Source organism: Elgaria multicarinata, chromosome 1 (assembly GCF_023053635.1).
Source record: "Elgaria multicarinata webbii isolate HBS135686 ecotype San Diego chromosome 1, rElgMul1.1.pri, whole genome shotgun sequence".
NCBI classification, from domain to species: domain Eukaryota; kingdom Metazoa; phylum Chordata; class Lepidosauria; order Squamata; family Anguidae; genus Elgaria; species Elgaria multicarinata.
The window spans coordinates 44,973,388-44,990,532 of NC_086171.1; the positions used below are offsets into that span (position 1 = coordinate 44,973,388).

The 17,145-nt window shown below is 38.0% G+C and overlaps 1 protein-coding gene across 1 annotated transcript; it reads left to right on the forward strand.

The window, feature by feature from the left end:
* The first annotated feature begins 1 nt into the window (after window position 1).
* Window positions 2–16,549, forward strand: SLC25A40 (solute carrier family 25 member 40). The gene is made up of 11 exons (XM_063127395.1): window positions 2–69; window positions 1,419–1,524; window positions 3,098–3,157; window positions 3,747–3,853; window positions 4,560–4,627; window positions 6,829–6,953; window positions 8,973–9,146; window positions 10,872–10,981; window positions 12,812–12,893; window positions 13,937–14,017; window positions 16,146–16,549. Exons 2-11 carry the CDS (start codon window positions 1,428–1,430, stop codon window positions 16,262–16,264), a joined length of 1,023 nt encoding a protein of 340 aa, XP_062983465.1. The 5' UTR covers window positions 2–69; window positions 1,419–1,427; the 3' UTR covers window positions 16,265–16,549.
* The last annotated feature ends 596 nt before the right edge of the window (window positions 16,550–17,145 follow it).

Below are 17,145 nucleotides of genomic sequence, written 5' to 3' on the forward strand. Positions count from 1 at the left end.
TCCCCCCCTCAAGGAGACTCTGGCTGAGGGGTTTACTGTCACCTCTTCTCTTCGAGTCACTTTGTTCAGGTAAATGGCCGACTGCAAACGTAGCAGGGGCGATTTGGACCGAGAGCGAGAAACTCCGCTTGTTTGCCGCCCAGGCTGGGGAAAAAAAGTTTTTTATGAGAAGGGCTCTGTGATATTCTGGGGAGAGGTCTTCGCCGGAGGGCGGATGTGGGTTTCCAGGATCTGGGTCATAGTGACGCGTGGGCTATATTTTGGATGGAAGAAGGGAGGATGTGGTTTTTTTAGAGGACATAAGGTGGCTCTTGTGCAGCGGGCCAAATCCGGCTCTCTTGAGTCTTACTCTGGCCTCCTGTGGTTCCCCAGATGGCTTGTTCAATCTCTCACGTTAACCTGCTTTTTGCAGGCTAGAGGGACTGAACTCTAGACTGCAACGCTATGCATACTTACCTGAGTTTGTTTTCACAGAAACCCCATTGTATGAGAACTCTTTTTGTGTTCAAAAAGTAAACAAATAACGTTTGTAAAGTTGCTCAGATGTCATCAGCCTTATTATAGCCCTGCAATGTAGTTCACACTGATTTCTGCAGGTTGCCCCATGGTATTAAAACCCTATTGCAGGTTGGGCGGTGTGTGTTTTTAATAGAATTTCCGTGTGAGTTGGAAGAGTCAGCTACTGATGGTTCAAGTATGCACTAAAATTTCAGCTCATACATTTGAATAAGAAATATCCTGCACAAGGAAATTGCGTTAGCATGTTGGTTTTCTTTAAATAAGAATTGAGTTAGAAATAGGAATTCTTCACTTTGTTCTGTTTTGAGAATTTCTGGGTGGGATGGACACACTGATGTCCCAATACCAACTACAATAAAATCTATTTCTCTATTCTATGGACAATTCTCACGTTTGTCCTTGGAAGCCCTGTAATAAGACTATCCATAGAAAAGTCATTATTTATCGCAATTTCCACTTAGGTGATATAGAGAACATAGTTTGGAATTAAAAAAAAAAGGATATACATAATGAGCAGGTTGGCATAAGTCTGTGAAGCCAGAATAGCTGCAAGCCATTAGACATTATGGGGGTATAACAAAGCCAATTATACCATTCCTAGAGCTCTGTCAGTGAAGTGTTTGAAGTTATAGAGCAAGCGTAAGAATGAAAGAATTATTATAATTCCAAATTTGGGGGGGGGGGAATAACTGGAAATTATTCAACAACAATAACAGTCTCTGGGCAGAAGTATACTGAAGTCAGTTTTCAGCATTTAATGCAAATGCATTGTTTTTCCAGGAACTTCTTATTGCTAAGTAATGCTTCACATTGCCTTCTGAGGTTTGGTGGTGCTTTTTTAAAATAAAAAATCTTGGAATATGTGTGGGTGTTTCTTTAAACAGCTTTTGTTTTTCAAGGAATTAATTATGGATTCTGAAGAGAATGGAAACAGATTACACAAAATCACAACTTCTCAGCAAGCATTCTGTTCCTGTTGTGGTGCTCTTATTACATCAGTTTTGGGTAAGGACAAATATTTCAATTTACTTACACAATATTAATAGCTTACATTATCTAAATGTAAGACAGTGGTTCTGTTCAGAAGATACCTTAAACCATAGCTTTAACCACAGTAAATAAGCCTGAACAGGGCCGTAGACATCTGTATTCTATCCATGTTTACAGGGTTTGATAAGGCTTATGCTCTAATATGTGCTCTTAAGACTACAGTCTGATTATCATAAATGGATATTAAGATGTGTGAATCCATGAGAAAAGAGGAATAGAGACAGAAGCCAATTCAGGATGCAATCCTATGCATATTTAGACAGAAAAAAGCCCTATAACATCTAGCATCGCTCCTGCCAGCCATGCTGGGAATTGTCTAACCATGCATAGCATTACACCCTTAGTAACATTCCTTTCAGGCAGATGGGGCTGAATATCAAAATGGTTTAAGTTTTGAATCTGCTGTATTTTCACCCTGCTGGATATATGGAAAAACCATTTATTCATAGTTACATGGTTTTTGCAGTAGTTCCAGAGGTACCACTAATTGTGCCTCCCCATTTGCTATGTGCAGGGCTTCCCATCACCCCCATGGAGTGCTGCCACTACTTTTGCAGGAAAGCCGCCAGTAGCACTCCTACATATTGCTCTTAGGAATAGGCCCTTCCTCAACAGTAAAGCATTGTGGGCCAAGGTAGAGATACTCCAGAAAGCCAGCAGCAGCATGGGCTATCCCAGGAATTCTGAGGCCACCTTGACTCTTCAGTGCCTCAGAGTGGGGCATTGGGAGGTGAGATAGCCTTGGAAATCCCAGTATCAGCCATGCTGCCATTGCTAATGCATCAACAAAAATGGGCAAGGTGCGGGGGAGGTGGTGACAGTAGGTCCATCTGCTTTAGCTAGTGTTGGCCCTTCTTGTTCAGCTTCAAATCTTGGAAAAGGATACAGGGCAGACACGAAATATGTAGATTCAATTAGCATAATTTTCTGTAATGAGTGGTAATTCATAATTTGCAGAGATGTTCTAAAGTGTTTATATTTTACTTCTTTTTTGGCTTCTCATTTTGTGTATTGAAAATAATAAATCCCCTTTAAGCCAGGTGACAGAGAACTCCATGTTATCATTATATGAGATTTAAAGGAATACATCAGAATATACAGTCGTGTTATGGCTCATTTTATTGTCTTTTGATTTCTGACAAACTGCTATTATAGCTTTCATAATAAGCCTGGAGCTTTTTTATAGTATAACTGGTGTTCTATTAAGGATCTCAGTGTTTCAGAGGGTTGAAATATTTAGTTCAAGCTCCTGCTTGGTGCAGGAAATCCAGACCCAGAGCATCCCAACAAATGGCTGACTTAAGCACAGAAGAGCCTTCTCTCCGTTGCACCCTGCTCTTAATGTCAATACGTTTGTCTAACTTCAGCCAATTAGATCTAGTTTTGCCCTCTGGGGCAGCAGAGAACAAGACTTTGTCTTTCTCTATATATTCATTTGTTTCTAATTTAAAATCATCCACAAATTAATTTATGAATGCAAAAAGATAGTATTTAGAATGTTTTCCATGCGGTTGTTTATTTGCCTTAGTGACACCCCTAGATGTTGTCAAAGTCAGACTGCAAGCCCAGAGCAATCCATCCCTCAAAGGTAAATCTTATTTATTTATTTATTTATTTATTACATTTATATACCGCCCCACAGCCGAAGTGCTCTGGGCGGTTCACAAAGGTTAAAAAATCTGTATAGTTATGAATTTGGGGTATGGGGAAAGTGCCTATTCTGTATATATTTTCGTAATATGAATCAGTTTTGGTGGAAGAGATAATGTGGTGATTTGGTCACAGAAGTGTGAAGGGCTTGAGTATGTATGTGAGGCTAAGCTTGTGGTACTTTACTCCAGTACTGGTATAACTGCTTGCTTTGATTACACTTGTATTTGCAGATGATGTTACAATGTGAAAGTATGTTTAATTTAGGAGTGAAGATACAACTTAAAAATTCAATTATATCAGGTGGCAAAATGAGATTAGGAATTAAATGGGTTCATCACTATTTCTGTCATAGGGGCCTGTGACACAGGCAATCAGAATATCAGTGTTCCAGTTATGTAGGGGATAAATGGTACACAAATTCCTTTATTACACCCCACCACCCGGAAAATATGCCTGATGCTGTGCTTCATCCATCCCCTCTGTTGCACTCAGGACAGTAGGTTTATTGTTCATCCTTTTATCAGGACAGTCTTTTTTGGATTCTGATGGCTTGACGGATCACGTTTATCTCTATGAAAATGGAACGGGCAAAACTTGGAATAAAACATCTGGCCGTTTTGCTGGCATGATGGTAAGGAGAAATGCATATTCAGTCCCACCGATATTAACTTTCCACAGAGTCTTAACCAGTTATTTTTAAAAACAACAACAACCCATAATTCTCTAGATTCAAAGTATTGTGTTCAAGGTGAAGATAATACTTGTTCTCATTATTTTGATAAGGACTTGAGTCTGCATATCTTTGAGTTGACCTATGAAAAAGTAAAAAATCCATGCTAAATAAAAACTGAGGTATGTTTTAAATGATAATAGGACCAACATAAAGGGATAACTAAGAATAAGAAGTTATCAAGATCAATATATGATTATTGATAGATACTAACAAAAGAATTATAATTAACTGGATGTTTCAAGTAACTAGTTAAGTCCTTAGTTCAACTGTGTATCATGTGTGAGAGAAAATTCCCTATTCCATTACCTTATGAAGAAAAAAACTGATTTTTCTCCTATTACACTTGCCATCTGTTAAATGTCTTGTAGGTCCTGGTGTTAGAAAAATGCAAGTCCTATAGAAATCTGATGATATGTCAGCTTGAAATGTGAGGAGTTTTATGACAACTAAAACTGCATATATTGTTTGAAACACAAGAGCATTACAGTGTCAGATATTTTTAAAATAATTTGCAGTTAAAAAAAATCAATTTGTAGCTAACTGATCACTGAACAAAGTTTACAACAATAATTAACCCTTATATCTCCATATTTGGCTATTTTAGGATGCTTTTATGAAAATTGTCCAAAGAGAAGGTGTGAAAGCACTGTGGAGTGGATTACCTCCATCACTGTAAGTTACATTGCTCTTTCGTCCAATAAAGAACCAGTGTAACAACAATATTTTAGTTGATTGATTGCCATACAATTAGTTGATTGCCATACAATCAATTAATTCTGCACCCTTGCATATTAGTAATCAACAGTTCTAAAGAAAAATGGTTTGTTTTGGATGATGCCTACATGTGTTGAAAGCATCATCTTGGAGGCATTGCATTGTGTGTGAGATGGTGCCTGCTATTCTCAATTTTTATAAGTACTTCTATTAAAAAAAATTTTTAAAAAAGTTTGCTGCTAGGTTGTTTAGGGTACCTTTTTAATATCTTAAGGAGCCAGCCTTAATCTCCTGCATTCCCTGGAGACATTCCTAGAATGCGGGAAAACTACACCAGTCCTAGAGCTGTCCATGCCATTGAAAAAGGCCTACAACACTCAGCATGCCCCATCCAGGCTGGCTGAGGCATGCTGGGGGTTTTAGACCTTTTTCTATCTAAACATGCATAGGATTGTGCCTTTAAACAATTAAGTATTTTACAGAGCCATCCTATGGGATGGAAAAACTGTGCCTGAAGAACCAGTACTTCAAAGATCTTGGCAGACTCATGTTGGCTAGGGCAGATATGATGATGATGGGAGAGGAGGGCAGCTTTTTCTCTTCCCCCTTTTTTTGTTGTTCTTTTCTCTTTAAATTTTCCCACCCATTGGTCTTAATGGTATGAAAAGTGTCTTAAAACTACTAGCAAGAAAGAAAAAAAATTCTAGTGAATAGAGAGAGTTTAAAAAATGAGAAATGTTGAGGCTCAAGTCTGTCTGAAAGCTCTGCTTCCTAATGCAAGATATGTAAGGAATACCTGTGATTACAAGTTGTGAAGGAAATCCCCTTTTTCACAAGCAAATTCATTATTTTATCTTCACATATGACTGGGTTAATTACAGTTGTGTCCAACATAGAGAGCCAGTGTGAGGTGGTTAGAGTGTTGGACTGGGAGTTGGGAGATCTGGGTTTTAGTTCTCACTCAACCATGGAAGCTCACTGGGTGGCTTTGAATCAGTCACAGACTCTCAGCTCTACCTCATAGGGTTGTTGTTGTGAGGATAAAAATGGAGAAGAGGGGGATTATGTAGGCCGCCCTGAGTTCCTTAAGGAGTAAAAAAGGCGGAATATAAATGTAATAAAGAAAAACTTTCCTTTTTCCCTTCTAGAGTTTAGACACAGGTATGTTTTTCCATACTGGCATACAGAAAGACCCACAGCTTAATCTCTTTCAATATTGTACAGACATCTTTTATTTCAATAATGTAAAATGTTACTGGTCTGGGAGGTGAAAATGTCTGCTTTGTTGCAGGGGGATCCTTAAATCTTCACATAGGGGCCATCTAGTAAAGCTCTCCTGAAAATCATTCTCTTGCACATTTACTCTCCAGAACTGGCCATAACCTGCTGATTATCCTGTTCTGTTGTGGTGCATTGAACTACAGGAAGAGGGGAAAGTTGTTGGTGTTCATAATTTTTGACTTTAAAGGGTACATGAGTACTTGTGCTCAAGTGATTCAGTATGATAGCAATCAGCCTCTAAAGAATTTTTTACTGATTTAAAATAGAAAATGGCATGGACTGGAGGAGGTGTGGTGTGGTGTGGTTCTGTTGCTTGTCATTGCCACTATCCCAAAAGTGCCCATGGTACACATGCAAGCATGGATATTCAATAATGCAAGCATGGCATTGTTTGGAGAAGAATTACATTCTCCCTGGAACAAAATGCTGAATTTCGTGTGCTGGGAAAATGCAGCAGAAAGTACTACTTTTAAAAAACGCATATTAATTCCCTACTGTAAAGGACTATCAGCTGTGAATTTTTCCCTCCCCAAAGCCATAGAAAGCTGCCTCATACTGTTGAGTCATGCCATTGGCCCATTGAGCCCACTATTGTCTACTTTGACTGGCCATGAGGTTCCAGGTTCTTGTGCAGAAAACTTTTTCATCGCCTGCTACCTGATTTTTTTAACTGAAGATGCCAAGGACTGAGCCTGGGACTTCTAGATACAAAGTATGTGCTCTGCCACTAGCTAAGGGCCATTTGGAACATCTCTGACGCGATATCTTAGATAGAAAAAATACCATTAATTGTAAACTAGAGGAAATCCTAGTTAATATCTTTTAACTAGAGGGAATACAGTTGATTGACAATTTAAATACTTATACTTTTATTTTAGAGCAGTTTCAGTTCCAACAACAGTAATTTATTTTACCTGCTATGATCAGCTACATGATACCTTGGTTTCTAAACTAGGAGAAGATAATGACTACGTTCCACTTATTGCAGGTGGCATAGCCAGATGTGAGTCAAGCAGTCTTTAATCTCTAGTTTGCTGATAAACTTTATATCATATGGCTTAAAAGAATGTTTAGGCGAAATTACATTTGTAGTAGCAAGGAATTATATAAGAAACCAACTGTTATGATAGTGCAACTTATTAATTGTTCCTATTATGTAGAACTAGAATGTATAAAATTGGCTATGCTTATTCCTTAGTTTTAAGGAATGTCTACTCAGTTTTAAGCATACAAGCTTTTGGCCTGATGCAAGGTTTATACTTTCTGATCTTTTAACTGTGGTTCAGAAATCAGAAGACTCTCTTGAGCTTGTATGCTTCCTACATTGTTCTGTTTCTACTTGAATTCTTCCCTTTTTGCTGCTAATCATGTTTAACATTATGTCTGTACAATGCGACCAAATGTACCAAAATTGCAGGGAAGTGCAGGCAAGGATCCCAGTCCTATTTTTGTGCAAAAACAGGACCAGGAACATTTTTTTAAAAAAAGATACACAAATTGATTGCGAGCAGTGAGGAAGGAAGGTATAGGCAGTTGCTTGAGTGTGCTCGGGAATGACTATCACTCCCCCCAGGGCAAGAGCGGTAGGGGTTTCCGACACTCTTGGCGCACAGCTCCCAAAATAACCCATGGTGATCACGAGACAAGACAATAACCCACAATGGTTTAAATAACCCACTCTGCATATTGTGGGTTATCAGAATGGGTTTTTTGGGCCAAATGAACCACCATGTGTTTAAAAAAATCCTGCCAGATGACATGATAACGCACAATGGGTTAAATAACCCATTGTGACTTATTTAAGCAATCATATCAGTCAGTATGATGATAGTAGAGCTATTTGAGGCCGATTCAGACTTAAAACAATCATATATAACTGGGGGTTGTGACCCAGTTTTAAGAACTGAAAAGAAACCAGCAGGGCTCTTGTGAAGGAAAAATTAGAACTACACAGTGGCATGTGATTGTAATTTGTGCATATACCACTACAAAATACCTGTGCATTTTCCTTTGCTTTGTTGCTTATTCACATTCCGTGACATTTGGAAGCCTATATAGCATGGGAGAAAATCCTCTGAACTGAGAATCCCAAAACTGAGCTGAACTGACATCAAACTAAATTTTATTTGGGATGATGGATATAAAAAAACTAAGGACAAGAAAATACACACAGAAGCACAAACATAGTACTATAGGCCTCACCTCACACCCTTAATACAGACTGGCTGCTATGCCCAATGAAATGCTTTCTGTTACTTGCCCCAATAAGGTGTCTTTTAAGAACGTTATGTATTGGATATTTTCTGTTATTATATCATCATTATCATAACATTCCCTCCTATGGAATTCCCTGCCTCTGGAGGTCAGGCAGGCTCCAAACTTGTACTCAATTCAGCGCCTCCTGAAAACATCTTTATTCCAGGAAGCCTTTCCTTAATATGCAGCCTTGAGTCTCTATGTTTGCTTCTTTTAAAATTTGCTTTAAGTGTTTTATTCTGTTTTCATTTTTATTTTATCTTGTACACCACTCCGAAATTTTTCAATGAGGAGCGATATATAAATATTCTAAATAAATAAATATAAATAATTAACATTGACAACTTTACAGGAAATGAGTCCTCATGATTTCCATCTTTCAAACTTTGTTGAATCTTCTGAGTGTAGCAGTAGAGTCTGCAGGGAGTGTCTTTGACAGGGGGGAAAGATATGAGTATACTTAAGCTTTCATGGACTGTGAATTTGATGCACAGTTTTAAGATGTATACATTTAAGCATATGATGAAATGGACTGTAAACAAGAAAGCTTGTCATGATAAACTGGTAAAATGTAAAGCACCACAAAACTCTTCACTGTTTTTGCCCGATAAAATTATTCTTATATGGTAGAATGATTAACTGCTTTGAAAAAAATGGCAGGTGTGGACAAAATACAGAAAACAAAACTGTCTCACAGATGCTACTTGGAGAAATGTTCTATTAACAGACCTTTTTGAGCATTGTGCCTTTTCTCCCTCAATTATAGTGTGTTCAGTGACTATAATAAGTCCGATTGAAATGATTAAAACAACTTTGCAGTCTCGGCGGCTGACTTACAAACAACTGAGTGTTTTCATTAGCAGTAATGTGGCCAAAAATGGCTGGCTTTCACTTTGGAAAGGATGGGGTCCCACTGTCCTTAGAGATGTGCCATTCTCAGGTATGACTTATTTTGAACTGGTAGAACTACCTGTTATGTAAATTGGCTACAGTATATTTTCTTCTGATGAAGATTTTACTAAGTGGAAGGTCAGATTAGGCAATGTCAAAATAATAAGGCATTTTGTAAAACAATGCAAGTGTGAAATGTGTGGGTGTCAGAGACTGATAGTTAATAATGGGAATTCCAGTTCTTTCCTTGCTACCAAGACTGAAATATTGAGCCAGTTCACATGATTGCTGGCATACACAATGGCTTGTTGCCATGGTTAACAAGCCACCTCAGAACTCTACTGCAGCCCGTGGGTTCTGGCTGGCTTCTTAACCGTGACAACAAGCCACTCTGCCCGGGTTCACACTTTACAGTAAGCCATGGTTATTGCCCACTGGCTTGAATATTCGCAATGGTGGCCAGTGAGCACTGCAGCCAAGCGTGAAATAAGCCATGGGAGGCATCAGCAATTATGTTAACTAGGTCAATGCGTGAAACATTCAAACCCTTTTTTTAATTATTATTATTTTAGAGGCAACACCATACTGTGAATTCTAAAAGAAAAGCACTCAGTTATATATAGCCTACCCCACCCAGTGCCCTGCCATTTTATGAACACTTCCATGTTTTATTATTTAAATAGCTTGCAAATAAGCCCACAGAACTACTGTGGTGGGTTTTTTACTAGCCCATTTACCTACACCGACAGAACAAAACAAAATTTAATTTAAAAGAACAGTTTAATGGTATTAAAAACAGCAGTCTGCAATTAGGGAAGGGGAGCTATGAATTGGACAGGGTGATGTGTTTCTATGTTTTCATGCAAAAAGCTCTTGCTCTATGCATCTTCCTTGACTAACTTTGATGGAGGAAAGAGTCTTTGGCAGGCAATGCATTTTTAAGGAGGAAAGCGGGGGTCTGCTTCTGTTACAGTACATAAGTACAGACAGTAGAGTAGGATTGGGGGAGGAGACTCATCAACTTAATAGTCTGTCAGGATTTAAGAAAGCTATTAAGACTGATCTCTTCCGGCAGGCCTACCCAGTGTAATTTTAGGATGTTTTTAAAATGATTTTAGGATGTTTTAACAATGTATATTATGTTTTTATTCAGTTTTATGTATTTTATATTTATTGTTGTTCCCCACCTCAATCAGAATGGAGAGGCGGGTAAGAAATTAATAATAATAATAATAATAATAATAATAATAATAGAATATTAAACTTGGGTATTTGATCACCCAAACTCATTTTGTCAATTGACCAGTCAAAGATTGTCAAATCATAGTTTACTATTTTTTTAAGCAGTACCTTTATTAGAATAATCAACATTTTTTAATCATTAACAGATTTGATATTTATATTAATTGCAAAAACAAATTGTCTAACTGTTGTGAAAAAATGAAACTTAAATGTTATAAAACAGTTTTTAGTTAGGAATTTTATGTATGGTTTCCATAAATGTTAACAATTCACTGCACAGATCTTCTCTTTGGCATGCCCCATGATTAGATTTTTTAAAAAAAAAAAATCAAAAAAATCCACAATGTGATGTCACTGAAGACTGCAACATGACAAGTAGGACAGTACTTCCATCTATTTGCTAACAATTAAACCTGTAAAAATATGGAACAATGAACTTTGTACTTGTCAGTTTGTGTCGCATTTCAGATTTTTAAAAGGGCTGTATTGCATTTTCTGACTTTTGATGGTTGCTGTAAATTTGGTCCCATAGCACTGTACTGGTGGAACTATGAATATTTCAAGACAAGGTTATGCAAGAAATCAGGTATACATGAGCCAACATTTCTTATCACCTTCTCATCTGGAGCAGCAGCTGGTTCTGTAAGTCGAATTCCTGTTAATAACAGTTCATTTACATTGTACAAGTATTGACCTACGCAAAAGTTAGCAGACTAAGTTTGAGAACGTTATGCTTGCTTAAATCCTGGTTGAAATTAATAGTACCTAAATGCTTAACTTGTACATTCCACTAACTTTAAATGGGAAAATGGGATTTAGGCATGCCTAATTTTCTTTGGATTGGATACTGTCATCCTAGTTCATCTCATACATATGATACACATGCGCACAGTAGGGTCTGCTCTGATCATGTCAATGGACAGAGCAGATCCATGCTTTCTTTTCCAACAAAATATGAAGACTGTTTTGAATAGTAAACTTTGTCTAAGCACCTGGAAGCAATCAATAAACACAGAGTAAAAGAAAAAAAGCCATGTAAAGTCAAGCCATTGATGCAATTAACACTAATGTGGGCAGTTAGCAACATGGACCCCCACAGATACTTCCTCCTGTGCCCAGAATGCACATACAATTTATTTTACTTTTTCCTGGTAGCTAGGAGCACTTCAGAGTAAAGTGCTGACCTCCAAATTTTGGCCATCTTTACTTGACAGAATCTTCTTGGCATTCTGTGGAGCCAGAGACATTGTTCAGAAGTAAAGATGGTGGGTAGGTGGAGGCCAGTGTTTAGCTTTGAAGTGCTCGTAGACACCCAGGAAAAAAGAGACCTGCTGGCACTTTCTGGTAATGAGGGGTGGGGAGAGTTGGAGGTCCAGGTGTGATCTAACAGCTGGGGTGTGGTATGGATGGCTGCGGAGAGTGATTGCATGCAACTGCATTAGATTATGGAAGTAAAGCAGAGCTTTCCAAACTGTGTGTCGCGACACGTTAGTGTGTCAGCCGCAGTGTGTAGGTCTGTCACACAAACGTAATGAGAAACCTCATTACAGTATATTTTCTTCTGATGAAGATTTTACTAAGTGGAAGGAGCCTGGTTGACCCTACAGGGGAAAAATATGGGAGATTTTGTGTGTGACTGTGCACATGTGCGGTTTTGCACTTCACTGTCACTGGAACTTAAATATTTATAACAAGTTAAATTGTGACACATAGACTGGGTTTGGATGTCACGTTAACCCATGATGATGGTGATGATGATGATAATAATATTTCTTACCTGCCTCTCCACTCTGATCGAGGCAGGGAACAACAACAAACGATAAAATACAGAATACTCAATCAAAACACAATATACATTGTTAAAAACATCCTAATTTTATTTATTTTTTAAATTGATGGATTTGTGTCGTTTGGTGGGAGTTTTTTTTAACTCACAATGGTTTATTTGGCTGAAATAACCCACGGTCTGCAGAGTGGGTTATTTAACCCAACATGCGTTATTGTGTTGTGGTCAGGCAAGAAGAGGTTTGATGGTGGATTGGGGTATCTCCTGACTCAGGGAGGCTGTGTATGACATTTTCTCCCAATCCTGCAAACATCCAGCGTTTCAGAGATGAAACAGCCACTGCTCGGGTTGGAGGACTGTAGCAGGACAGGGCGGAGGAAGGTGTGTGAGTCAAATTATGCCCAGTAGCTTATTAGCTCGCTCATGTTATGGGGGATTGTGGGCTATTTAAAAAATAAGCTACTGTGATGAGCTTATTAACCCATCGTTGGCTATCATGATGTCTGAATGCAGCCTATAGTATATAAGATCACATTCAGGATATATAAGATTACCATCAGTAATATAGTCCTATTGATGCCAATGAGCATACAGAATCCTGCTTTATTTCTGCACACACAAAGTTGCACTGGCAATTATTTACATGTAGATATTCTAATGTTTAAAATTTTAATATTTTTCCATAGATTGCTGCTCTATTAACTTTACCCTTTGATGTAATCAAAACACACAAGCAGACTGAACTTTGGGAATTGGATGTCGCACGCTGTAAGTTCTTTGTAATTTGCTAAGTATTCCTGTTCCACAGGCACCCTCTAATACAATATTTAAGAAAGCATTTCCTGGAGATCTAGTTACTACCATCCCCACCTTTGTAACATCATGTATAGACTACTGCAACGCGCTCTATGTGGGCTGCCTTTAGGGAGTATTTGGAAGCTGCAGAATATGGCTCCCTGCCTGTCCCATTAACTTAAGCAGGACCAGATCTACACCAAGCAGGATATGACACTTTGAAAACATTTTGAAACCTGTATATGTAATGTGTACTGGGCCCCAACAGTTGTCACTACTGTATAAACTGTTTTAAAGCAGTAGTGTAGATCCTGCCCAGGAAAAGGAAATAATATTCAGCCAATACTGAAGCAATTGCACAATAGCTACTGGGTCTAATTTCAAAGGGCTAGTTATTACCTGAAAAGCCAAGAAAGGGAGCTCAGGAGCATACATGTTCTGAGGACACATTGAAGGGCCTTGTGGAGGTCTTCAGTCTATAGTGTGTAATTGTCGAGCTTTCAGAACAGGACTGGTATTATAGGCATTTAGCTTCTTAAAGTTAACTACAACCCATCACTAATGATCGTAAGGTAATGCTGTAAGATGTTTTTATTCATGCAATAGATTCAAATACATGACTAAATACCATTTTTATTATTGTGTCACTTCAAGAGGGCTTATTTCAGTTTAATTAGATGGTCTTAGTTTATTGAAACCTGCCAGTTTATAGAGTGTTTTTTAGAATTTTTGCTGCTGTGTTTTTATTGTTTTTAATACCACATTGGTTTTTATTATATGTTTTGTTGTTGTACGCCACTTTGGGAGGGCTCTTGCCCTGAAAGGCAGCCAGGAAATATTTTTAATAAATAAGCTAGAATGTTGAAAATGGTTTTGAAAGCACCCTTACCTGGAACTTGTGCCTTATTGGGGTGGGGGGAATTAACATCAAAGAGAGGTGGTTAGGTAGAAGTATAATTGCCATTTAGTTGCACATAGGTTTTTTAACATTTATTTAGTACTTTTCTTTTATTTAGCATCGCAGCAGAGAAGTGTATCAATATTGAACTTAATGAAGAGAATTGTTGCTGAAAATGGATTTCCTGGTTTATTTATTGGTAAATTCTTTTTTTCTAGCAGTAAGATTTGTCTATGGAAATAATATCTAATTGTACAAAACAGTGTCAGTTTCTACTACATGGCCTAAAGTTTTTTTTTAAAAAATAGGCCAATTTATTATAACCCCATTGTTTGCAGCTTCTGCTCTATTTTATTAGAAACTTTCCCCACAAACTGTTTTGCTAGTTATGGAAAGCGGGGGTGGGGGTGGGAAACCCTTTCCAGTTATTTAATTGTGGAAAGAGGGGCCAATAAATAGTTGGGAGCAATGATCTGCCCCTTTGATGGGAGACTAGTCTTCCTTTGCTTTTAGTCTCATGGGACACCGGCATTCAGGAGAGAAAGATGGCAGGTTGGCTGGAAGCTTGTGTTTCCATTTCCAGTGTGTCCAGCCACTGCCCAAGCCCTTTTTATTTCAAAAATACAATTTAAAAATGAGGTTGGCTAGCATCCTGTGTAGGCGCCAAGAGGACACAAATGTGCCTGCAGGCACTACATTGGAGGCCCCAGGATTATGTTGTGCTTTTGTAGACTGCATCTCTCCAGAGCCTGTGAACTACATATATTAACAATGACTAAGCTAGCTCAACTCTAGTTCTGATAAGACCATTCAGATTCTCCCATGTGATCTTGCTAATTTCTTAGCTTTTACTTCCTGAATGGTTTTGATTCCTTTTAACCTGCTGCAAAGCCACTATACATCTACCCAGAATATTTTGCTTTTAGATGATGGCCCATAGATTGACACTCCTGAGAAGGAAAGGATTTCTGGCACTGCAGAATTGCCCCAGTCATCATTGTATATGTCATTTCTCTTTGTACTACCAATACATTGCTCCTAGCTAATTGTGGAAATGGTGGTTTGTAGGAGGCAGTGATATTTAGAGCCCTTGCTGCTTATACATTTAGACATCAAAACCAACACTTTAAATGACTGCAGAACCAACACTTTTAAACCAACACTTTAAATACTGCCTTTGGGCACTGAGCACAGTCCTGCTGGGTTTTGTATACATTGTAGCTTTTAGTGATACAGATTTAGTTTAAGTGTGAGCAACTGTATTGGCAGAAGTGGACTCCACGTCGCTTCTTAACAACCAGCTTCCTAAAAATGCTACATAAACAGTGGGAGACCCTGCTGAATGGAGCTGTGGGGTGGGGAGGAGGATCCCCTAAAATTGGTTGAGGGGGACCTTTCATGAGCAGAGCCATTCCTCTTTCAAAAGGCAGGTTCTGGATCTAACCCAGTAGCATCACAGATGTTCAAACTGGATTGCAAGCAAAGTGACCTTGCTAGGTAGAGTTGATATAAAGGGTTGTGCATAGCGATGGGTGAAGTAGACTTCAGAGTGCAAGCCTGAGCAGCAAGAAAAGACCGACTACCAGTTATATATGCCCTTACAGCAGTACTATATTAATTTCTACATGATGTAGACACATAGTGTGCTATAGACAAACAAAATGGAGCCTATTGGATTGTTACTATACACCTTGAGAATAAACTATTAGCCATATTTACATTTTTCAAAAGGTGTGAAAATTTAAACACTTTGCAATCTTACGTATTTACCTGGGAGTAGGCCTACTGAATACAGCGGGATGTTTGAGTAAGCATGCATAGGATTTCACTGTATGAACTATTAATCAAAACAGGAAGAATACAAGTGACTTTAATAAATTAAGGCAGGAACCCATTTGGGAATAAATTGCAAACTAAATGGATTTATTTCCAAGCAAGTCAAATGCTTGGTTGGATTCTGTAATTTAAGAATCTAATTTATACATACACCATTAAGGTTCCAATAATCACACTTTATTTGTCTGAAATATTTTTATGTTGCTCTTCATTTAAAAAGGCTCCCAGAGTGGCTTACATATAATTAATTAAATAAGACAGTCCCTGCCTGCAGGCTTACAATCTAGTCTATGTGCAATGTGTAATTTATCAGATTAAGCATCATAACAAATCCATCTTTAGTATACATTAGTTATCCAAAAACTTAAGCAGTTACTTTACATACAACACTCTACTGATACTTACTTTTTTTTAGTCATGCAGTTTCTCTCAACAGCCAGTTTTCTTGTACTGCTATAATCTTGAATACCTGTAATTTCTCCTTTCTGTAGGTATTATTCCAAGGCTGACGAAAATTGCTCCTGCTTGTGCCATAATGATCAGCACATATGAATATGGAAAATCTTACTTTCGTAGATTAAATAAAAATAAAGATATGAAGAACTATTAATGCTGTTTCTGTAAACTTAAATAACCAGTATGCAGAGGGCTATACCAAAAAACGTTGCCTCCAGCCAGCTCTGCTCAGTGTGAGGATCCCACCCAAGTCTGCAAAGGGAGAGTGGTGCACAGCCCAATTTCCTCTATGCTTAAATTAACCCAACAAACAGGAATTACTGCAGGATTATTCCAGGAAAATTTAATTTGTCATTCTGCAGTCATTTATAATGTAGTTAGCTGCCATATCTGGTAACAGGTTACAACGCAAGTCGCATTTAGCATATTGACTTACACTGTGGAGGAAATGTCTATTTGAAAAAAAAAGGTGTATTTCCACAAAGTAAAAACAGCCTAGGTACCTTTAAAAACATCTTCTTTTAGAGTGCCTACATAGTTCTTAGTTACTACAAGTGATATTCTGGTCTTGGTGGAAGATTTGCAATTATTCAAAATAAACTGCTTTACCTTGTGAGGTAAAGATTACGAGAAAGATTGTGTGCCACAGTCATTAAAAACAATTCTAGCCAATGCAGGCATATCTGTAATATCTCTTAAGTATTGATTTCCATATGTTACACCCATCAACACCTAATCTTTTCCTTCCCAAAATGCTTACGTGTTTCTCTTTGAACTGCATGTTTTCCCATTAAGTCTCAAGGTTAGTCCCCATCCCCTTTTGAAACAAAGCTAAGGGGTTATGTATGTATTTGTCCAAATTCATTCCTTGTTGTTATTATTTTCTTTTTCCATTGACTCAACTGTTGAAATTCAAACTACTAGCTTCTAAAGGCACAGGATTGATTCTTTTTATTTGTGTTACTCTTGTGTACAGCCATATACAACTTTCACACTAATTTTAGGACTGTTGATAAGCTGCATTAAAACATCCTG